This window comes from Podarcis vaucheri (genome assembly GCF_965113315.1).
Source record: "Podarcis vaucheri genome assembly, chromosome: 1".
Classification (NCBI taxonomy): Eukaryota; Metazoa; Chordata; class Lepidosauria; order Squamata; family Lacertidae; genus Podarcis; species Podarcis vaucheri.
This window is the reverse complement of record NC_138759.1, coordinates 83,936,132-83,960,924: the sequence shown is the minus strand read 5'-3', so window position 1 is coordinate 83,960,924 and position 24,793 is coordinate 83,936,132. Positions and strand designations below refer to the sequence as shown.

Genomic DNA, 24,793 nt, shown 5'->3' with positions numbered 1-24,793 from the left:
CATGATTCACTCCACTGCGCTGGCTGTAGTTTCAGCTGTTCAAATTAAGCAGGTTTCAGTTTTTAATGTGTGGGATGCTGTCAGTTTTCATTTTTAACAGCAAAAAATTTGAAAAGAATAGAATCTATTGTGAGTTACAATGTAATAAATCGATCTGTGCTCAACAGTTCATTGATCTTCACATTTTTATCATAATTCTGCTTTTAAGGATATAGACATATTTTCAACTATAGTAAAACAAAAAACAAAAAAGTTTTGATCTTGATACAATCTTATCAAGATTTGGTGCTTTCCTCTCTCGCCTACAGGAGGAAGTGTGAGAGATAAATTCAATAAATAAATTTATGCTTCACTGAAAATGGAAGCAGAACCAAGGATGAGAGGTCTGGCCAGGCTGTGTTTGTCAGCCCTCCGGACCCGACAAGTCTTCAAGCACAGACTAATGTTCCAAGTCGGGGTTTTTGCCAAGTTTTCGGGCTTGCATCCTAAATCGCTTAAGGAAGAGGGTCGGGAATCCTTCGGAGGCAACGGTTGCTTCTTCCTCGGGACCGAAAAACGAAGGGAGAGAGGCGAGGCGAGGCGTGCGTGCCGCCGCCCATGTAATAATTCCTTTTATCCGCCCTTATATAAGACCGCGCTTCCCCCGCCTCCCTCCTTCCCGAGGACGAGTGAGGGCGGGGAGTCGTCGCGGCCGCCGGCCTCTCAGCCGTGGGCGTGGCTTCCGCGGCCCACCGCTTTCATTGGCTGATGCGGGCGCCTCCGTCCACCCTCGTCGGCCGGAATTTTCGGCAGGGAAGAAGCGCGTCTTTTCACCGAAGAACGCTCGTCGGCGCGGGGAAAGGTGACCTCCATGCTGTTGCCTGGCGGAAGTGCGCCCCCTTCCTCGCTCGCGGAGAGGAGCGTTTCCGAGCGCCGCCATGTTGGTTGAGGGGACGGGCAGATGGGGAGCGGCGGGAAGTTCCTCCCCGAGCGCTGCCATGGGGCTCTTCCAGGGGCCGGGGTCGTTTGGGGGCAGGGGGAGAAGCGGGGCTGAGAGCCTTCGCCCTGCTGAGATCAAAGCAGGCGGACCGTCGAGGGCTTAAAAGCCGACCTTTTCCTCCCGGACTAGGCGCGAACAAACCCCGACCTGCTGCAACGCGCCTCTCCCAGTGCATTTCCCGGCGGGTTTAGTATTTCCAACCTCAGGTTACATACGCTTCAGGTTACAGACTCCGCTAACTCAGAAATAGTGCTTCAGGTTAAGAACTTTGCTTCAGGATGAGAACAGAAATCGTGCGGTGGCAGCGGGAGGCCACATTAGCTAAAGTGGTGCTTCAGGTTAAGAACAGTTTCAGGTTAAGAACAGACCTCCTGAACGAATTAAGTACTTAACCCGAGGTACCACTGTGAACACATCGCATGAGGCGGTGGTGGAGGAGAAGTGCTCAGCCTCTATTTTTAAGCAGAGCTCGGATGGCCATCGGTCATGTATGATGTAGTTGGGATCCCTTCATTGGACTACGTGACCCTTGGGGTCCCTTCCGACTGCAGTACAGTAATAGGATTCTTCATCTCTCTTTCCCCATAGGCTTTGCCTATGGGAGCGGTGGGGAGGGGGATGTTGGTGTTGGCAGCATGCCTTTGGTGAGGGTCCTCATCTAGGCAGTATGGCCCTGGGGATTGGGCCCAGTGACCCCAATCCTTCCTGCTTCGACTCCCAGAGAGATGTCACAAGCAGGCAAAAAGCACCTTCCAAGGGGATCTCCCAAGACATTTTGCTGCCTAAAAGATTGAGCGACAACACTTCCCACTCCACCTAAAGCCAGGCAAGTCAAGTTGGCACCTGAGGCAGAAAATCTCACAAGTACCTCCTGCCCTTGCAGTAAAAATGCAATACTAAATCACCCGGGACGCGGGTGGCGCTGTGGGCTAAAGCCTCAACGCCTAGGGCTTGCCGATCGAAAGGTCGGCGGTTCGAATCCCCGCGGCGGGGTGCGCTCCCGCTGTTCGGTCCCAGCGCCTGCCCACCTAACAGTTCGAAAGCACCCCCGGGTGCAAGTAGATAAATAGGTACCGCTTACCAGCGGGAAGGTAAACGGCGTTCCGTGTGCGGCTCTGGCTCGCCAGAGCAGCGATGTCACGCTGGCCACGTGACCCGGAAGTGTCCCCGGACAGCGCTGGCCCCCGGCCAATAAATGTGAGATTGGCGCACAAACCCCACAGTCTGTCAAGACTGGCCCGTTCGGGCAGGGGTACCTTTACCTAAATCAAGTAACTATTATCTTGCTGCCATTTGACACACCAGATCAGCAGCTGGAGGCCACTCTCACTTAGTAAGGCTGCTTCCATTCAGTTGCCCCCCTCCAGTGCAAGGCTGCTGTCACCACCTACTGTATTTGTGTTTCCCCTCTGGGAGGCCCTACCTGCTTGCTTAACACAGAGGATGAGTTGCCTGCAGCCGCCCTGCCCACTTCTACTTGCTTGCTGGGTGTTGCTCCTACCATATGCTGTGGGGTCCTGCTGCATTGCCTGAGAAAGAGGGTGAGTGAGTTGGCAGTGAGAGATGTTCGTGCTTCTCTAGGCTGTGCTGTAGTGCCCAGTCTTGCCCATATTGCCTCTTGGGGAGAGAGGGAGAGTAAGAGCTCTTGCCTTTCACCCCCTTGCATGGCAGTGTTGGCAAGCCCCAGTGGGGCCACCTAGATAGCAAAGGTGACAGTGTAGAGAAAGGAGCCTCCACATTTTGTTTGCAGCACTGCAGACCCATTCCCTATTGCCATACTTCCCAGAGGGAGAAGCCAGGTGACTAATGGGAAACAGCAGTAACTGTTCCTTTCAACTGCCACTCACCTTTCCACGTTCACAGGCAAGTGAGCAGCACCTGGGTAGGAGGAGATGTTTCTGTGCAACATGCGGAGTGTGCTAAACCTGAGCAACAGCTGGTTAGCATTAGTAGGACCTCCAGAGTCAGCCTTGGCCATTCTGATGCCCTCCAAATGTTGGACTGCAGTTCCCACTATGAGGGTTGTGATCCAAAAATGTGCTGGCTGAGGCTGATGGGAGTTGTAGTCCAACAATATTCTAAGGGCACAAGGTTGGCAAAGGCTGTCCTGGTGTATGCTGGGCCTTGACAGCTGCCCAGTTGTGCTGACTTCTGGTTCCAGTCCTTCACCCCACATTTGAGCAGCTGGCATTTCAGGGGTGTCTTCAAATTGCAAGTGGATCAGGAGTTTCTAAAAAGAAAGTGTGCCTGGTGCTAAAGTATTTCAAACAGCAGCTTGGCATAGTTGCCACCTTGTGCTGGACACGATGAGAAGGACTTATTGAAAGCTGCAGTTTACCCTGCTAAATTTCTGCATGCCATGCGCTTGTTAAAAGTATAGAAGACCTAGGCAAACCTAATGAATATGCCACTTAATTTCAATTCTAGCACATGGGAGAGGTTTTTTTTCCAGAGTGAAAAAGATTCAGTGCTAATATCTAGTTCTACCTCAGGAAATATATTTTTATTTCATTTTTTGCAAGAATGCTCCCTATTGAATCCCTCATTCAGAGACATTTCACTTCAGAGAAATTTCTGTCCTGTTCTTGACTCCTTGACTACAGATCTTTTGTCATAACAGATCATCTGCAGTAACCATTTTTGCTAGATCTGAATGATTTTGGGCACAGTCAATGCTGCCTAAGGCAAGGCTAGCCTAATCGTTAGGTGAATATATGTGGCCGTCCAGGGTGGTGCTGCGGTATTACTTATATTTGTGGGTAGCTGCTTGAAAACCCTATAAAAAAATCTGTGCTGAAGGGGGAGAGATTGTGGTTTTTTCTTATTGTTTTGCAACCTTGGATTTTGAAATGATTGCAGTTGGCCTTGGCACAGATTTGACAGGAAAACACTGTCCTTCCACGTCTAAGGACAGTGCTTGTTTTCTGAGTAATACATTTTACTAATTTCCCTCCACCCTCCTGCCCTTTCCCCTTGTACTTTAGCAGACCCTTGTGGATCACAGCCTAACAGTAAAATCATTACTGGACAAAGGAGTATGGGGCAAGTTGATGGTGTGGGAGGACCCATGTGAATATAAAATAACCAACCTCCCTGGGTGCTGTGAAGTTCAGGATTCAGGCAGGACGGTCCCCTTCCTTCTTCAGTGCCGGCTGCTTGTTTCCAAGTCAGCTCCTTCCTCTTTCCTCCCTGCAGGGCATTATGCTTCCAACGCTTCGCCACTTCTGCCACGGCAGGCCTCCTGCGCCCATAGCCAGCATGGGCCCAGTTCGTAGATACTTAACCTGGGAAAACGAGCAGCGTTGCCGAGGGCAGCTTGAGGCGTCTACCAACCGATATAGACAAGAAGCTGCGCCAGCAGCTGTTTTGGTGCCCCTGTGCTGTGTGGCTGGGGACCCAGCCATCCTGTACACGCTGAGGTCCAGCACCTTGACTGGTGTGCACAAAGGATCTGTCAGGTATTTGGTAGCCCCATACTCTCTCTTTTTAAGGTAAAGTTCCCATCATCCTTTTCGTTTGCTCTTTCCTGGACCTCAGAACCCTCCTGAGGTCCTGACAGTTGCCACAGCGTAGCTATTTCCCCTCAAGGCTGCTGGCACAACCTTGGTTCTGGTCCTGAATTTCCCTTTATAAAAGGATTCTCTTTTGCTCTTGCAGTTTTCCAGGTGGTAAGCGCGACAGCTCTGACCGGGATCCCATTGCCACAGCACTCAGGGAGACTCAGGAAGAGTTGGGCCTGCGGGTAGAGGAGGACTGCGTCTGGGGAATCATGATGCCTGTACCCGATAAGGTAATGTCTATTTGGGGGTTCTAGAATCTCCAAGGATAAACTTACACTGGAAGGTTTTTTTGTTAAGGAGCTGGGACTAATATTCAGAATTTTTTTTGGGGGGGGGCGTGTTACCTGGAGAAGCGATGATCATGGAGTGATGTGTCAGATGAGAGCGATGAAGGACTTTCTTGAGTATTGCTGTGGGCCAGGATGTTCACCTGAGGGGCAGAAAGGTGTTTGGCAAGGGAAGGCATCTGGCTTGCATGAGTATTTATCACTTTGGAGCATGCCTTGCAGCAAAAAAGCAACGGGGATGTCTGGAATTCATTGGTTTTAAACTCTGGTTTCCTTTCAGACAAAAATGATGGTTATGCCTGTGCTAGCCAACTTGGGTCCTCTGGAGCGCCTGACTCTGAAGCCTAATCCCCAAGAGGTGAATGAAAGAGCCAAAGCAGCACAAGGACACCTCCTGGCATGTTCTTTTTACTGGCTGTGTTGCCAGGGAGATGCTTGGGGAAAGCGCAGAAGGGGCGGCTCGCCCTTTTAGGGGTTGAAAATGTCCTCAGGGGCCACATAGCAAAATGGGCGTGACATAGGAAAATGGGCATTGAGAAAATCCCAGAATCCTTACTCTATAATTAAGAATCTGTGACTTCATTTCCCCCCTAATTCATTAAGAAACAGTAAAAACCCACACTCACATCTACCCCGCATTACTTCCATTGTCTTCCATGGTTAATAACTAATTTATGATCTTGTAATAAAATTTCACCCTCTTTCCCCCAAAATTAATTCCATTGCCTTTGGCGGATAAGTGCCTTTCATCCCTGTCCTCGTTTAGATTCCACACACACTCACACATACACACTGCATATATATATGTCTATATGTCTGTCTGTCTGTCTGTCTATCTATTCTTCCATTTCTTTCTCATATCAACTACCACCCCACTTTCTCCCTCTACTCATGAGTCCCTCTGGTACTTTACTATCCAAGTTGCAGCAATTGAAACAGCTTGGGATGCTCACAAGTATGTTATTTCTTGTTAATTCCTTCTCCTTACTGCCACTTGCTCTCAGCCATGAAAGCTGCTGTCCCCACAACCACCATCACTTCCCAACTCGCTCTTCTGCTGCTCTAACAGTTGCAATGCCTTTGGCTGCTCTTGAAAGTGACCATGAAAGATCATAGCTTTTCTCATCAACTTAAGCATAACAGTAGCATGTGGTAGTGGCAGTAGCAGGGAAACCTGACCGCTCCTGAAGCAGCAGAGTAGTGACTGGTGCTGCTGCAGAAGCTCTGCGAATCCAGAATTAAACACACAGCATTTTTTATTAGCATAGACATTTTACTTGTAAAGCAAGATGATTTGTGGGGACTTCTTCCTAGAAACAACACTGGATAATGTGAAACTGGTAACAGGATAGCTGGACAACACAGGTGTGGGTAAACCTCATAAAAATAATAAATTGGCAATATTACAAAAATAATAATTACAAAAATAATAAATTAGAAAAAAGGAGCTGCAATTTTAAGAAGGGGGCAGCTTTGAGGGGCACAGAAAACAGGCTGCATATGGCCTGTTAGCTGCCCCTGCTGTCATGTCTTGCTAGGCCCAAAGTGTCTGGATGGAAGGCTTGCTGGGAATGAGGGAGTGGATTGTGGTGATTTCCTGGGCAGCTGGGAGTTGGAAAAGGAACCATTGGCTCTGTAGCTAATCTGGGAGATCTGCGCTGCCCCTCCTCACCTATTTTCCCTCTGATTTGCAGGTTGAGGCCGTTTTCACACTGTCTTTTCGCCACTTGCTGCAAGAAGAGAACCAGGGCTACACTAACTTCTGCCACAAGGGTACCTACAGCCACACACTTCCTGTCTTCCTGCACGGTCCTCACCGTGTATGGGGTCTCACAGCCATCTTCACCGAATTAACTCTGGAATTGCTGGTGCCAGGGGCATACCGCAGGCGGACTCATGTGGTGGGCAGACGCTGACCTTGGCTACCAAACTCTGCTCCCCTTTTCTATGTTTGCCAAGGGACTTGGATGCAGGTGGTGCTAATCCCTTTCCTAAGTCACCGGAGTATTTTCAAAACGCAAGTCTGTCCACTCTTATTCGGCACACAGAAATTGGCTTGTCCTCCTGCTCCTGGTGCAATTGCATTTCATCGTTAGTGGTCGGGGAACGAATTGCCTAGCCACTTCTGCTAACAGCTGCTGCCAGACTTGTTTATGAATAGACCTTGAATAAACAGACACACTGGGAACTCGGTGCAGGTATTTGTGAATGTGTTGAAGACAGAACACAGCAGTAGGCAGTCAAAAGAGATGTTGGTACTGGACAGTAGCCCAGCTCCATTCAGTAGCACTTTGTTGACAGGTCAAGTTAAACAAGGATTTGCCAAGGATCTTAGGTGTCCATATAATGGATCAGAACTGTGAACAAATGTTGATCCCTATCTTGTTGTTTATGGTACCCAGGATGCTTGGCTTTTTTCTAGTACTTGCCTTCACAACATGTTTTCCCCACCTCATGCATATGAGAATTTGTTTGATATTCAAGCACACAATCTCCATACCCTTTCATCCATGTCCATTTAATGTGGAAGTTGAGTTTAGGTCATCCATGTGGATTGAACAAGAATTTCTTGAACTATGTGTACTTCAGAATCAAACCGTTTTGTGACTCGCTAACATACACGGGAATATTTAAACACCTGTTCCATTTTGTACCGGGTTAAATCTGAATTTTGTCTGGGTCACAGGCTGTGTGATTCACTGAGCTCCTGGGTCTTCAAGGCATGGGACATCTTGCCCCCTGGTCCTTCGTACCCCTCTGGATTTGCGAGGTGATCATGCACAGCTTCCCAGAAAAGTTGTCATTGAGGGTCAGGAGACAGTTTGTAGGACCAGGGGTCCCAAAAGATGCTTTGTCAAGAGGTTATTGGGGGAGCCAAGACTGTGAGGGGAGGAGGCTGAGTTGTTAAATACACAGCTCTCACCCACCATTGAAGAGGATGACTCAGAAGCCTTGCCTCCAGCAGCTTGAGGGGTGCTTCACATAAGATTGATTTAACCATCTCTGCTTAGAACTGATATCCATGAGGAAGCTGTTTCTTGTGAAGTGCATATGCCTCTCTGTGATAGTTTACAGATACAGTATATACAGTGGTACCACGGGTTACATATGCTTCAGGTTACATATGCTTCAGGTTACAGACTCCGCTAACCCAGAAATAGTGCTTCAGGTTAAGAACTTTGCTTCAGGATGAGAACAGAAATCGTGCTCTGGCAGCGCGGCGACAGTGGAAGGCCCTATTGGCTAAAGTGGTGCTTCAGGTTAAGAACAGTTTCAGGTTAAGAACGGACCTCCGGAACGAATTAAGTACTTAACCCAAGGTACCACTGTACTCTTAATTTCAGGGCTTAAAATATTACTTTCTTCTGTCAATAGGTGGCAGTGCCACCTTAAGATAACCCAGAGGGTTCTTTGGTGGTTTATCGGCTCCTTAGAGTGGAGTTTGATGAGACAGCCGGGACACCAGGGCGACTAGCTCTGGAGAGAACAGCCTGCTCCTCCCAGCAACATTTCCCCCTGAGAGGAATGCAAGATTTGACTACCTCCTGCAGAGGGACAGGCAGGCTGGCCTTCCTGTTTGGATGAAATCACTGGGGCAGAAAGTCAGAGGCATGTCTCTGGAGAGCTCAATAACAGGAATCCCCTGCCTGGGCCATGCTTGAAAATTCACTGACTAGTTCCAAAAATGGGCTTCATTTGGTTCACTGAGGAAAACGACAAGCAATCAAATAACTGATGTTCCACAGGAAAGATCTGTATAGGTTCTTTCAGGCCACTGAATAAAAGGACAGAAAAGGCTATAAACAGATGAATAAATTTCAGTGTTTTAGTATTGTTTTCCCTTTTTGAGCCAAGGGTAACCCCATCTTTTAATGCTATAGATTTAAAATGGAAGAATAGTTATTTCTATATTTCATTACCTCCTACCACTGCTCATAAGCCTCCCCTTTTTATTGTCAACCTTCCCTCTCCCTTTTCTCCCCTTTCTTTCATTCTTGTCCAAATGCCAAAATTAGAAAGCAAACTTTTCAGACTTTGCAGGGGCACGGCTTAAAAAAAAAATACTTTATACTGTAAAGTGTCATGTATGTCAGTGTCACTATATTAATAATGAGGGTGCATTAATATTACATTTTCATTCTTAGTAATAGTTAATCATTTTAAGATATATTAAAATACCTGCTTTTTATCTGCTCATGTTTTCTCAAAATATCAGGAAATGGCAAAGCTGCATGGAAACTTAGTGCTACTGATGTTACTGTTTAGTGTTCTTTGTGGAACTTTCCATAACGTTGGGGTTGCAGTTCCATTTGCTCCAAATAAATGTATTTGGATCAAGCTGGTATGTTTAGTAGGAGGGAATTGTCATATTGAGCGAAACAGAGTAAGAACAAAGAGTGTATCCATTTATGAAAGTGAATCTGCTAAAAATGAATCTGTTCTAAATAGCAAAATCTATAGTGTCCCTCCTGCTATTGCTCAGTGTTGGCTCAAGACAATTTGCAGACTGAAGCAGATCCCAAAGAGCAGACCCTGCCCAGTGCAGGCAGTGCTTTAAAAAGTATTGTGGCAACATCTAGACACCAGTTCCTGCCTTCATATTCTACCCCCTCATGGTGTTGCCTGCGGTGGGAGTCTTCATCCTGCCATATGATAGGGCTGACCGGCCCTGGTTATCCTCTTGTTACTGAAAACTTTGAGCATCTCAGCACAGCTATTTTGTAGAAAAATTGAAGAAAGTGCTTGTGCGCTGTACCTTCTGACACATCTTGGCACAACTGCTGCTTGCAAGAAAGTGCTTGCCTTCTCAGTCACAGGAATCTGTAGGTGCAAACACAGCAAGTATTTACTTTCTCAAATTCTGCTTATTCAGAAGAGCAGCAAGGAGGCTGTCAGCTACAGCATGGAGTGGAACTGACATTATATCCCTGAAGCATTTAAAAGCTTGCACATAACACATTCCTTGAAGAAGGGAGGGATTTAGGATAATTTACGCTATAGAACTACTTGGATCGATTCCACCTGCCCTTTAAGAAACATTCCACACATTTTTTTCCTCACAAAGAAGCTGTCTGATGAATTGTTAGGTGTTTTGTTAAGCTTGTGTGTATGGAGTTCTTTTGTTATTTTGGGTGGGTTTTTTAAATGTTTCAGCAGAAGGATTTTAGCGTCAGGCAGTGACACTGGAATACTGTGAGATTAAAGTGACAATAATCCTCCAGTGAGGAAGATTGAATGGTGCAAGTTGACAAAACATATTGCTTAATTACTTTATCTATGCAGGTATCTCTCTCTCCCTCTCCCTCCCTCTCTCTCTCTCTCTCTCTCTCTCTCTCACACACACACACACACACACACACACACACACACACATACATGTGCTAATAGCAAACTCATTCTCCAGAGGTGAATCCTTAGGTAGCCGAAATAGCACCACACCAGAGGGACACATTAGTTATGCCCATGGTGAGCCCCAAGCTTTGTAGAATATATTCCAGGAAAGGGGGCACGCTGTGTATCTGTTGGAGGGGGGATGCTCCCAGACCCCTCAGAGGAAAATGCTGCCTTCAAGTCTTTATGCTTGTCTTTGTAATGAGAGCTAGATATTTGCTGTTTAGAAATGACAGCTGGGGTTCTCAATAATCTGATAGTTGTACTTGAATGGTGCTCTGGAAGCCAGCTTCCATTATTTGTGGATTTGTGACATTATCACAAAATACACTAATGTCCCAGATGTTATTGGGGTGGGTCTGACTAGCCCCTGCACTGCGATTACAGAGTTATAGACTCGCATGGTTCTTGGAAGTCCTTGACTTTTTTTGGTTCCCTACCTTAATTGGGTATGAGCTTCTCCATCCTTGGACTCCTCCCCAGACTAGACCTCGACTCCTCATTTTTTAACAACTCTCCAAGTGTTGTATATCTATAATTGGCCCTGAGTAGCACCATCGGTTGCAAGTAAGGGCTAGTCATCCGCTGAACAAGCCACCTGCCATTACATTTACAGAGCCAGCCTTTTAGGGAACCTATTTCTGGAATTCATAGCTGAAGCTTACCAGTTGGAATATCTCTCTTTCTTTCATGTTATCCTGGTACAACACCATTTAGCAGTGGCTAGCAGCAGAAAGCAAAGTCTTGTCTATTAATCTAAAGCTTTCCATCACCAAGGATTATTGTGACTGTGGGTGGCGGATCTTGAATAGGATGATGGGCTTAAATTTCACACAAAACATTCCTTTAAAACTGTTGCCGGATAGAAGGAAGGAGTATGTGATAAACTCTACAGAATATTCCCCATACACACAGGTATTATATCTTATTATTTCTATAGGGTTTTTTATTTCTATTTTCTAATATTACTATTTTCTACTGAGGGCTGCATTCCCTTGGGGATAATATGGCAGGCACCATATGCTAGTGGGGCCAGAGTTTACAGAAGGCTACCCCACTTCCCTGCCCTTCCCCTCTCTCTAGATTCCCCTCGCCATAGATCACTACAAGCCCCCTCCCAACTCTGTAGCAGTTACACCAACCCTCCACCTTTGTCTCACATGAAATGTGGAACAAGAAGTGATACCTGGAGGGGTGGTCTGGGGGGCATGAAGGGGTCTGTGCCGCATCTGGAGGGCCTAGGTGATTAATAGTAGGGTTAATTTATCCAAATTCAATATGGCAGCCAATGTGGGTGTTCTGTATTCTAATAAAACAGACATTTTTCTGTAACCAGACCTTTGTTTGAGTCTATGGCCTTTTAAAGGTGTTTGTGGAAGGGGGTTATTGGTTTTGTTTTGTGTTTTGTGTTCTCATGTTGCATTTTTATGTTTTGAACCACTCTGTGATCTGCGGATGGAGGGTGGTATACTGCTGCTGCTGCTGCTGCTGCTACTACTACTACTATTAGTAGTAGTGCTAAAATGGCAGACAGACATTACTGTGTACCCTAAACATGCTTTCTAAGAGAGTATGGACACACTTGTAACACCATATATGGGTTACTATATGAGAACAGTCTGTGTGTGCACATTATAATATTGCAGCCTATCAAGCAAGCTTAAAACATAATTGTGCCCCATTCCCCAGCTCCTAGTCAAAACAGTTTGCCTCCTCCTGGTCTGGGAAGTTTACCATATTTTATAAGGGGTCTTATTTCTAAGTCCACTGTCTCTTAAACCCAGGCAATTTATGATTCCACTGAGCAAAATTCTTCCTTGTCTACATTATGTAATTTTAATCTGGGAAGCATCCTGTGGGATTAGTGGGACTAGTTCTATTTAAATTTATGTATTCTGCTGAATCAGGAACTATTTATCATTTTATTTAGCAGGACCAAATGTTCATAATAATCTCTCTGAGTAACTCTAGCCAATTTTTAATACTTAATGCTCTTTAACAGTTTGACATTTTCATTCTATCTTTGGCTGCCTTCAGGCTAGACCCCTGGGCTCCCGCTGGGATTTTCTTCTTTCCGCTGGGACAGTACAACTCCTGTTCTTAGGCCTGCAGCCATGCTGGAAGCTGTGTTTCAAAAAAGCAGGACACTTTTACGGCTAGAGAAGCAGCCAGAATTCCTATCCCGAATTAGGTTGTTCATATTCTGGGACACAGGAAGTCAGAGTGTGTGGCATTTATGCCTCAAATGAGGGGGAAAAACATTGTGCTGGAGAAGTCTCTTCCTTTAAGTTGTTTAAAAGTCACATACAAATTTCTATATATTGGGGCTCAAGACCTGGGTTAGGGGCCTTTCACACAACTCCTAGTCATGCCAATGATATCTAAACCCATTCCAGTGGGTTCAGGTCTGGTTTTGAGCATGAAATGGCCTTTGGTCACCCTTTAATGGGATGGCCTTTATTGGGAGAGGAACAGGAAGTGCAACAGGAAGTTGATTCTGGTGCTGTTGTTTTATGGCGTCTTGGTGCTTGCCTGCTCCCACCATGTTCAGTGTGCATATTTGTAAACAGATGTCGCAAGAACACCTCCAATACTCTATTCATGAGGAAGGAGATTGTGGCTGAACCTGGATCTGACTACCCCTTGCGGGAAATGGAGAACTGTATGTGCAGCGCAGCTAAATATCGCTTACTTCAAAATGTGGCAACCCCCCCCCATGTGTGGGGATCCACCTGCTCATTCTCCTGAGCAGAGCGCTGGACATCTGCCCCAAAGTCCTTCACTGATTGGACCAGAGGTACTTCTCTAATCAGGTAGACATTTTGCATTAATGGAAACAAACACTCTATATTACCCTCCCTCAGCAACACCATACCATTTTGTGAACCTGCTGGTGTTAATTATTTTGAGGTGTTGTGTGTGCTCTCTCTGCCTCTCCCAACAAGCCAATTTTTAGTCCCCTCTTCGCAAAATTGCGATGAACTGAAAAACATAGTTATCCCTCATCAGCAGCAAGAATGCCTACCTTCCCCACCAATATATTGCGCTGCTGCTGTTGAAAACAATGACAACGGGCTTGTGGGAGTAAAAAACCAAAATGCACATGGGCATGTTTTGACTGATTTTTGTCACAGATAATTTCTCCACAGAGCAAAGCATGTATAAATGCAGTGGTGGCTGAGTTTCTGTGGCACCCATTGGGATCTGTTAGAGTGGAAGGCAGGGAGCCGGAGCCACTGATAGTCAGAGCCAACTAATTTTAACTCCAGTGGAAATTTAAGTAGGGAAATGAATGATTGTCACTAGTCCTGCCCTCTATCCATACTGCTTCTAGGTGGCCTTTTGCTTTTGCTGTTACCACATTTGTGAACAAGTGGCATAATAAGCATGTTGTGCACAGGGAAGCAAATATGGACACACGATTTCAAGGAAAGAGATTTAGGTGTTTGGATTCCTTTATAACCCAAATCCATATGCACACAGTTGCTCATGAAGTAACAACCAAAGGTCTCAGATAGCTCCAACTTTGCTGGCTGTTTGTGGTTGAGTTACGAGTCAAACGTAGCATTTCCTAACACACCGCGTAACTTAGCCTTTGGCCAGTGGATCACATCAGCACTCAATAAATCAGTGGGCAGGGAAATGGAAGAAAGAACTTCCAGATTATATTTCAGCCTTCTGTAAGAATAGGTGTGCCATATTTCACATTAGGAAATGTGTGGTTTTGAACAGCTTCACACATTGTTTTTGAATTAACTTGGCTAAAAGACACAATGGAGAGGGTGATGGAGCAGATATGAAGTGTGTCATGATTCAGTCTTACGCCAGCACTTAAAATGGTTCCAAATGGCACTGAGGCTTCCAGCCGATAACCCAAAGCAATCTGGGCCACAGATCAGAGAGGCTTGAAGCGGAAGGGCCTGGCTTTGTACTAACAGAAGACAAAACAGTTAAAGCTGTTTGCATACAACGTGCAATGAAGCAAGGAGAAATATTAAGCATATATTTGAAGCAATTTCCTCAGAATCTCTGTGAAGAACAAAATGTATCATTTTCAAGCACCAGGCAGAATTGGGGAACGTCAGGCCCAGGGACCCAATGTGGCCCTCCAGGCCTCTCCGTCTGGCCCTTGGGACTCTCCGAGGCTGTCTCTCCTCCCCCCATTGGCCCTGCTGCTTCATACTTCCTCCAATTCTTTGGACTCCATGGAATGTGTCCTTGACTGTAGTAGAAGAAGAGTTTGAATTTGATATCCCGCTTTATCACTACCCAAAGGAGTCTCAAAGCGGCTAACATTCTCCTTTCCCTTCTTCCCCCACAACAAACACTCTGTGAGGTGAGTGGGGCTGAGAGACTTCAGAGAAGTGTGACTACCCCAAGGTCACCCAGCAGCTACATGTGGAGGAGCGGGGAATCGAACCCGGTTCACCAGATTACGAGTCTACCGCTCTTAACCACTACACCACACTGGCTCTCTAGGAATGCCTCTTGTTGGCCTGGATGGAGAGGGGTACACGTAGGACCCTCTGACTTGTGTGTGGCTGGACAGTAGCCTATTGTACAAAGGTAAGGATCATATCTTTTGCCCTTACCACCACCAGCATGTGCCCCCCTCCCAAGGTTGCCCCTAGAGAATGTAGCTCTTGGGCTGAAATAATTCCCCCACCCCTGGGATAGAGAGATATTAGAGTTGTGGGTCCAGATGGCTGGGTCTTATGTTCCACATTCCACAGCAAGTATTGAGATGCTTGAAGTGAAAGGCAATTATTCCAGGGCTGTGCATGTTAGTACTACCCATGCCGCGCCTTATGGTGTAAGCAGCTGTTTTCACTAGATAAATTAATATGTGTTTGCTGTATATGGGCATAGGCAATAACTGCTGCTTATGTCAGCCATTTTTATACATGACAAATATGAGTTTACATCAACATACCCGGGATAAGGAGAGTGCAGCATGTGGTATATTTTCAACATTTGGAGCTCAAACCAAGCTAACTCCAGTTCTAATTTTGAGTATTCTTGTTTTAAGGCATTTCAGAGCGGCAGGTTACTTCTGATTCAACAGTCTTTCATGCTTTATATTTAGGCAACACAACAGCAAATAGGCATAATCAGCATCGAAGGTCTTAAAGCATTAAAGAGGAAATGGGCTCCAGATGTGATATAGGGAGTGCTGGATCAGCAGGGACACAAATATAAAGAAGTAGATGATCTCAGCCATTGTCTTTAGCTTTCCACTATTCTGAGCCTGCCAGTTTCATTATGGATAAAATGGTGGGTGGGTGGAAAATTTCCAGCTCCATGTTACCTCTTTGTCTGTTCAGGTGTTGGATGCACCAGGGGAGAGCAAAACCTCTGCTCTATGGTAATTTGAGGCTTGCACTAGATTAGCCAGTTACCTCTTACTTTAAACTATCAACCCTTATTCTAGAGCATCACAATAATATAAAGTGTAACAGAAGAGGCTGTGGCTCCAAAAGGACCTCCCAGCAACCTCCATAGTCCTATTGTCAACTAATATACTTATTCCAGTCCAGGAATGGAGAGCCTGTGGCCCTCCAGATGTTTCATGACTAGTGGTCAAGGAAGATAATGGGAATTGCAGTTCAGCAACACCTGGATGACCACAAGTTTCCAATCCTTCTTGTAGTCCATAGCTATTTTTGACTGGTGCCAGATCCAAGGGGGAAATAGGTTGTTTAAATTGTGGATAACTTTATACTGGTACTGGCTATCTGTCCATGTGTGTGCATTCTCTTCTCCACCATCTTTTCTTCCTATTTCTTTCCTGTATTAGGAATTGATTAAATTTAAATGGCTGTCTCTATTACAAAACCTCAAAACACGTGCCTTTTCAATGTGGTGTGCAGGGCTCTCCTTGTATTTGATCCTTACAACAACCCTGCAGTGTAGGTTGGACAGAAATACAGTGACTGGTCCAACATCCCCCAGTGAGCTTAATGCCTGAGCAAGGATTTGAACCCTGGTCTTCCATGTCCTGAACTTTCATCAATATTGAAAGAAGTGCAAAATAGCATAGAATTCAATAAGCAGCATCTAGTCACATGACCTGGAAGCTGTACGCCGGCTCCCTCGGCCAATAAAGCGAGATGAGCGCCGCAACCCCATAATCGGTCATGACTGGACCTAATGGCCAGGGGTCCCTTTACCTTTACTTATTCATCGTTTAAAAGAAAAAAAAAAATCTTTCATATTTTCTCCTCATTTCCTAATGAACCCAAAGAGTGTCAGATCATCAACAGGTTTTCTCTTAATATCCAAATCCCTGATTAATCAACTGAAAGTTTAATGTATCTACCAGTTATTGCTGGCGAACCTGTTGCGATCCTTTGCAAAAACGTGCATCCATATTCTGTTGCTGTGGTTTTTTGTTTGTTTTTGTAAAGGTAAGCAGAGATTTTTATACAGTATGTCATCACTTATTGCAGGTAGCTTCGTGTTTGCTGTTGCTAGTTACTGCTCATTGGCAAAATGAAAGCTGTCATGTGCCATTTGTTGCTTCTGTAAGTCACAGTTACTTTCTTGGATCACTTCAAATAACCTATAATGTCAGGCTAACAGCTCCAGCTAATAGTTACATGATAATCTATGTCTAGAGGAGAGTGACATAGATGGTGAGGAGCCTGGACACAAAGTCCTAGGAGAAGAGGCTGAGAATAGCCTAGAGAGGAGATAATTAAGAGGTGATATGATAGCTGTCTTCAGTTGCTTGAAGGGCTGTCACAAAAATAATGGAGCAAATGCGTTTTCTCTTGCTCCAGAGGATAGAACCCAAGCCAATGGATTAAAAAATAAATAAAGGAAAGGAGATTTAGCCTGTGTACACATTTCCAGCTTAAAATGCAGCTAGTAGGTCATTCTTCTTCTCAGTTCAGATCGAATCTGGTTTGGAGGGAAATGCATCAAAACACAGTATTCCATAAGTGACAGGATAGATACGAAATGTGGCTATTGTGTGTATGCTGCTTTTCAAACCAGCAGTGGGAGTGTACTGGAAGCAGAGTAAATGGGAGTGTGTATACAACCTTAGACTAAACATTAGGAAGAACTTCTTGACATTACCAGATATTGGATAACAAGGGAGAGGACTGCCTCAGACTCTCCTTTCTTAGAGGTTCTAACACTAGCCCTGCTCCCTAGTGTAGGTGAATTACCTTGTCCAGGCCTTGCCCCCTGGCCTCTTGCCTCAGTGCCAACGCAGTTTTCTCATTCCTCTTCCTCCTCTGTTATTCTGGGCTTATCACTATATAGTGGAGTGCATGTGCACAGTACCTCCAAGAAACATGGTGGCTGGGCCATAGGAATGGCAGCCACCAGGAAAGTGGGGTATGATGAAGAAACAGTGACTTGATGGGCTAAGTTGCAGGCCACCTCTTGAAGATATCCAGTAATCAGTGGATACAAAGCACAAGCCAGAGATGGATTAACACAGCTGAGGCTGGAATCCAATGCACATTCACATGAGTAAACTCAGTTTTATAAAATTGGAACTAACGTCATACATAAGCTAAAGCTGTGCATTCTATTGCAACCAATGCAACTGTCAAATATGTCAGCTTTGGAAAATGCATTAATTGGTTTCATTCACATGTTCTTATAAACCAGGGTCTTATGGTGTACTGTGAGTTACTGTGCCCAATTGCTCCCGCTTCGATTGTCACTAGGTGCAGATGGAATAAATAAACCAGGAAGATGTAATCAAGTTTGGTTTCCTGCTACATCTGAATTCAGGATCATGGTTTGTTGCTCCAAAATAAGCCAGGATCTGTTAGCCAATAACAAACTATGGCTTAAGGCCGACTGGTGATCTTGGCTTGTTAGGGAGAAACAAATTATAGTCCTGGGTTCAGATATAACAGGAAGCCAAGTTTAATTGTGGATTCCTGGTTTATTTCTCCTGCTTGCACCAAAGGTGGAAGTGATGGGGCGGTACACATCAGCACATCATGCACAATAAACCAGAAGCCATGGCTTATCGTGACATGTGCATGTGGCAATGGTCAGTCTATGGTAAAGGCTTGCCAGGTTCAGCTAGCTGATCAGATTTCCCACTGACATTTTACAGATACAGCAAGGAAGTGGGTAGGATTTATTTATACACACAGCTGTAAGGCAAAACTAACCGATAATGTGCCAGAAGTTTGTAAACTCAATGGATGATGCACTTAGAAAATATTTTTCCTATTTACTTTCCCATGAAACTGTTATTTTAGCTGTCTTTTTATATTTGCAGAAGTGTTTATTTTCAACAGAAGTTAATGAGTCACAGGAGCAAGGAGAGGAAACAGTTGGTAGCTAATTGCTAAGTGCAAATGTCATCTGAGCATGCATATTTTGAGGCTGTATGAAGGGATACAATCATAACAGATGAGCTACCTTCAAATTCTTATATATTCCAAGCCAGGAATAGGAGATCTGAGAGTTAGGTTAGCCCAAACTGATGTTCATCAGTCATGCAGGCTACAGAAGTGAACTTGAGTTCTTGAAGCTGATATGGAATGATCCATTAAAGTTTCCAATAATGGTCTATTGAGATCAGGAACTCATTTGTCCCACTTAAGATATTAGGCTAGTTTTATTCCACTGCTGCTCCTGTCAGTGTCAGAGGGGCTACAGCTGAGCTTTTGCACAGATGGGTAGGCCTGCTGTGATGGTACTTCACAAGCCTTGCCTCAGAAAATTTAATACTTGGCTTGACTGCATACCTTGGGCCTAAACGACTGTGACTGGGAAAGAATTACTTCCCAGGTCTTACAGGCTGGTGACGCTACTGAAGTTTTGCTTCCCACTTCAAGGCATCCCTCTTTCTAATAACAAACTCAGGGTAAGTGCCAACTGAAAAGCAGTCCAAACAGAAGGGTTGTGGGCAGTTGTACTGATTCAAAGAACTAATCTGGTCGAGATATGTTGAGCTTTACAAGATGGCTTTTGTGTCTCTGTCAGATTCTAGTCGTGGCAGCAGGGTTGTAGGTTCTGGGAGAGCTTCTCTAGCTAAGAGCTTGGGAAACACAGGAGAGCATGAGTGGGGTTCCAGTTCTGACCTGTTCTCATTCATTGGGCTGTGGTGTGAAAGGAAAGCCTGTCTTCTTTGGCACTGATCCCCTTAGAAGTGATCCAGTGGATAATGGTACCAAGATACAACATTCCTTTTTAAAAATGGGAAACAGTGGGCCTATTCTGGCTTAAAGCCTTTAACAAAAGAGGCACCCCTTTGTACGGAATAGCTATACAACCAATGGTTCAAAACTTATCCCACAATTGGATGGTACTCCATCAAATCATTCACTTCATAAGTAGCACAGCCGTTTGCAAACAAGGCACAAAGTCATTAACCATGTTTGAAAATGTTTTATATACAACAGACCCTAGGAGCAAAGGTTTAATTTCTTTAATTTGTAAAGCTATTGTAGACTAGATGGGAAAGACACTTGTGGGAAGAGAATGATGATGTTTTGTGTGGAAGAATGTGGCCCACAAATCCTTTTCAAGCTTGTGTGCAAGAAACTACCTTAAAGCTACAGAGGGTACCTGCATTCCACACGGCTAAATAGACAAGAATACCTCTCCACAAAATACATTCTCCACAATGCTGGAGAAACTATGGTAATGAAGGAACATGTGGTGGGAAAGCCTACTGATTAAAAACTTTGGTTTAAAAATATTTCAGGAAATGGAACAAATTACATTTCATTTGATTACTTCACATCCCCAAATGGCACTACTTTCAATATTTGCAGATGAAGCACAAGATCTTAGGGACAGAGACTTAATTATGCGTCTTATAACTGCAGCATGTCTTGCTGTTGCTAAGCACTAAGAGCAAGAGGACATTGAATGCAAACTTATATGAAATTTGGTAGGCTTATGTTTGGGACTTAACCTTGATGGAAAAGTTAAGTACAATAAAGAAGACAACATGAGAATCTACAAAACTTTTACAAAACGTGGTCTATTTTTATTTCATTTGCAGCAAAAAAAACCCCAACCAACCAAAAAACCTCCATGTGTATAAACCACCCAAGATGCATGGGAACCTGTGAAATGACACTTTTAAAACTGACACATTAATGTTTTATTTTCTTATTACTAATACAACTGGATGTAGTTGGTGTTGTTATGGGGCATGACAGGAGGGAACTGTAATTCATAAAGCTTTTGCAAAAAGGCCAATAGAACAGATTGGGCGAATTTTCACCAGAAGTTCCATATCTAGGGTGCCAGCACCGAAAAGGCCCTGTTTCTGGTGACAACCAATCTTGCCTCAGTTGGTACCACAAATGTAAAATTGACAAAGGCTTCAGCCTGATCTTGGATAAAAATAGAACAACTACTTAGAATACTATCTAAAATATATATTAATAGATGGGACTTCTGGGGAATGGGGCAGGACATCTGGTAAAAAGGAGAGAGGGCCACCTGTTGGTTTTTATGACATAAAGTAGGTATGTTATTCTTCTTGGTAAGAATCAAGTAACTCAAGAGTCTTGTTTTTATATTGCAATTACGGTATACCATCAGCAGTATAGTACAGGTTTCTATAGTGTTTGCACCTTTCCCCTGTGATAACACCTAGGGGCTTCTAGCCTCTCAGGTTCCAATTCCAAAAGCATGGAACTCATTTTGATTATTTTGTTCAGGGTGAAACTGTAACCAGTATTTCAGCCCTGTCCCCTGCACTGCTGCTGCTGTCATCTCCTCTCCTTTATTGCATTTGCACTAAAATGAGAAGCTGCCCTGTGCTGGAGAGCTGTACCACCTGTAAACTTTTGGGCATCCCAGTCTGCTCTTCACCACAATAGCTGTGATGAGGTAGGCATAGATTGAGGGTGCTTTCTTCTAAGGTGGGCTTCTTTGACCCAGTTTATATTTAGATTCATGAAAAGGGTTCTTCATGCACCCTTTATAGCATTTGTACATCTGAAAATAAATGCGAACCCTCCTTTGTTGCAAGAAAGAAGAGGAAGAAAACACAATAGTCCTTATTTAATGGTCCTGACGCTTCTCCCTTGAGTTTCAAGTTCGTGTATAAATCACAGCCAATGAAAACAAACAGCAGGGCAAGACAGAAAAACAAGGTTAAGCAGGGAATGTCTGAGAAACAGACAGAGACTGCCTGCCAGCACTGCAGGGGAGGATCTGGAGACAAGCAGCATCTATTCCTGTCTCCCTCCTGCCCCTAAAGCACACAGCAGGGTCCTGGTGGTCCTTGGTGCTTCACGTTATTAATATAACTGTTTATAAAAGAGGATTGTAATTAACCACCAACATAGCAAGCTGCCTGGGGTTATGATCTGTGACTTTCTCAGAGCATATACATTGCTTAGCACAACAACAGCAGGATTCTGATCAGAGTTTCTGAGCAGTGTGATAAATTGGTTTTAAGTAATAATACTGGCTATGTGTCAAAAAATATGTATTCTGAAGCTGGTGTTTGCCAATTCAACTTATCTGTAATTTATTTTCTTGAGGACTTCCTTGACATGCTACCCAGATAACTGGTGTCCATATCAAAGTTCAATTGATACCTTATCAACACATTTCCTAAATGTTATTCACATACATTATCTCTGCAATCCTTACTACAGTGTTGCAAGGTAGGTAATATTACCTTGGATCACAGATAGGGGAAGGGATGAGGCATAGTGGCTTCCTTAAACACCAAGAGCTAGCCCTAAAGTCATTTTGTTGGCCAGGGGTCAGCAACCCTTTTCAGCCGTGGGCCGGTCCACCGTCCCTCAGACCATGTGGTAGGCCAGACTATATTTTGGAAAGAAAAAAAAGAACAAATTCCTATGCCCCACAAATAACCCAGAGATGCATTTTAAATAAAAGGACACATTCTACACATGTAAAAACACGCTGATTCTCGGACATTTAATGGGCTGGATTGCGAAGGCGATTGGGCCGCATCCGCCCCGGGCCTTAGGTTGCCTACCCCTGTTGTTGTCTAAGACAAAGGAAAAGATCCTGACCCTCACAGTTCCACAAACAATATTCAACTGGACTGACAGTTGAGTCTTACTTCAAAACTGATGCTGATACAGTATCTCCAACCTTTACTGAGAATGTGCTCTATGTGATTTCATGCTACTGGATGGCTATTGGTACATTCATCCAGAATCTTGTCAGTCCCAGAAAAAGAAACAGTAGCAAAGAGCACAATATCTAACATTTGAACTGCGTGAGATGACAGCTTCAGAAAATGGGAAAACTCATTCTGTAGCACGTTATTTCATGCCGAATCCCATGCATGGCCTGAAATCATTTGTGTATGACCTCTTCTTTCTTCAAACAGCCATTTGCACCAGTTAGCACTACAGCAGCTGAGCTCAGTGTCTTTACTTGGGACCTTTGCAGTCGTTTGATCCAGAGATTAGTAAGAGAACCTGTTGTTGAGAGGGCTGAACTCCGCTTGAAGGAACAGGTATCTAGTCTGGGGGTTACTCTGAGGTCCAGCTCTGTCATCAGAGGCACATGTGTTGTTTGCAGTGCAGAGTGCCTTTGGCTAGTGTTGTCCGGTCCACCAGCTGCTACCATCCCTGGATAGGAATTTGGTCACAGTAATTCACAGTCACTCAGTTTCAGAAAATGTACTATACTCTTTGTGGGTGTGGCCTTAAAGAAGATGTGAACACTTCAGCTAGTGCAAAATATTGAGCTATACAGCTACTGAACAGGGTAGCTAGATGGAGCCTTAAAACACCAGTTCTTGTTTAGGGCAGCCCTGTTTAGGGAAGTTTTTTATGACTGATGTTATAATGTATTTTTAATCTTTTGTTGGAAGCCGCCCAGAGTGGCTAGGGGAATCCAGCCAGATGGGCAGGGTAGAATTAATATAGTTATCTTGCGGAACTGCATTGAATTACAATACACTTCTGGGCAAAATTCTTGGTATTGTCAATAATTTATAAAGCTTAGAACTACTTAGGACCTAACTACCTGAAGGAGCATCTCTCACTATGTACTCCTGCCTGGATGCTAAGATCTGCTAGGGAGGCCCACCACCAGGTATCATAAATTTATAAAAAGCAAAAGAGGGCCTTCTCTGTGGTGGCACCTGATTATGGAACTCCACCATCGCCCAAATTTGACTGGTACCAGCTTTGTTGTCATTCATCCAATCAGATAAAACATTTCCCCAAGCCTTTGGTCATTTTTAATGTTTGGATGTCATTTTGGTGTGATCTACAGTGTCTGGTGTTTTTTGTTTTTATTGCAAGTAGTATTCATTTTTATATGGTTTTATTCTTCCAGCCTGGAGATCTCAGGCATTGTAGGCTGGACCCCTCCAGGCAACCTGTGTATTCAAAGCTGACACAGGGGTTAGATTATGGGCTTCTCCAACAACTTATTTATTGAACATTGATCCTGATTTGCTTGTACAAAGCTTATGCAGAGGTTAGATTATATTCACAATTCATTCTTATTTGTTTGCAGGGCAGTTATATGACATTGATCATTCATCTTGATTAGCTAGTGGGGTGATTTGCTTGGATTGTGTGCTTTAACTGTGCTTTAAAGGTGTGCACATAGCTGGAGACAGAGGCCTTTAATCCACTTTAAATGCACAAACCTGTAGTTCTGGTATGCATTTGACCCAAACTTACAAAATACTGTCGGTCTGGAGGCACCCTAAAAATAAACAAGTGAGCATAGAAATAAATGTTTGAATGAATGAATGAATAAATAAATGTGCAGTCAAATAATACAGTAGATGTGGTTGATGAAAAATATATCAAATTCTCCTCCCCCAGTGGTGGTGGGTTACCATTAGCAACTCCCCTGCTTGGAATTGCTTGCTACCTCTCCCCCCTGGCAATACCATTTACATCTGAATAGCTAAGGATTAGGTATCAATTGTCCCCAGGTGCCTGTGTTCTTTCTTCAGCTGAGGCTGCAACCACCAGAGCCTACCTCTTTCACATTCTTTCACATTTTTCTTCATTAGTTGCTCTTTGTTGGCCAAGTGTGGCAGGCATCACAATTTTTGTTGTGCTTTGTTTACAGCACATAGGGGCTTCTCTTTCTCCCATTATAACTGGTCTGAAAATAGATCTCCAGTAGTGAAAATGGCTGAATCTACTGCTCAGTCTGTAGAAGCAATTAAAAGAAGGAAAGAAAATTCGTAAGAGAGAAGAGCCTGGGACAAAGCCTGAGGAAGAAGTGTGGTTCAAGAGCCAGGGCAGAAAATGTTCTGAAACATTTACTAGCATAAAGAATATTACATATGAAGATTGTTATTGTTGTTTTTTTGTAGAAAGTCAATTTTCATATTTTAAAGCAGGGCATAGGAACAAGACGCAGCATTAGTTGAAGGAGCTATGCAAGATTTAGCAATGGGAGCAGTTCCACGCATAAGAGGTTGTTTATTACTAGTAGGAAAACTAATTAAAGCCCATCTAAGAAATTATATTGAAAGCCATGTCAATAAGGTGAATCTACAAAAAGAATACAGGATATGCAATTACATGACAATTATTTCAGTATGAGAAACAAAAGGACACCATAGAATGAAAAATCTGAGACTCATAGCTGGATGTCCTAACATTTGTTTT

At 44.2% G+C, this 24,793-nt stretch overlaps 1 protein-coding gene and 1 long non-coding RNA gene across 6 annotated transcripts; both read left to right on the top strand.

The window, feature by feature from the left end:
- Positions 1-685: 685 nt before the first annotated feature.
- On the top strand, positions 686-7,017 carry NUDT8 (nudix hydrolase 8). 5 transcript variants are annotated; one of them, XM_082221606.1, is made up of 5 exons: positions 686-841; positions 4,175-4,437; positions 4,637-4,769; positions 5,107-5,184; positions 6,521-7,017. In XM_082221606.1, exons 2-5 carry the CDS (start codon positions 4,181-4,183, stop codon positions 6,740-6,742), a joined length of 690 nt encoding a protein of 229 aa, XP_082077732.1. In that variant the 5' UTR covers positions 686-841; positions 4,175-4,180; the 3' UTR covers positions 6,743-7,017. The 5 variants fall into 5 exon arrangements, with proteins under 5 accessions (XP_082077732.1, XP_082077735.1, XP_082077731.1 ...); XM_082221605.1 differs by having other exon boundaries at positions 712-919; XM_082221607.1 differs by lacking the exon at positions 686-841 and adding an exon at positions 2,364-2,520.
- Positions 7,018-11,796: 4,779 nt separating this feature from the next.
- Positions 11,797-24,416, top strand: LOC309532025. Its single transcript, XR_014219526.1, has 3 exons — positions 11,797-12,879; positions 23,493-23,560; positions 24,246-24,416. It is a non-coding gene; the product is annotated as an uncharacterized lncRNA (long non-coding RNA).
- The last annotated feature ends 377 nt before the right edge of the window (positions 24,417-24,793 follow it).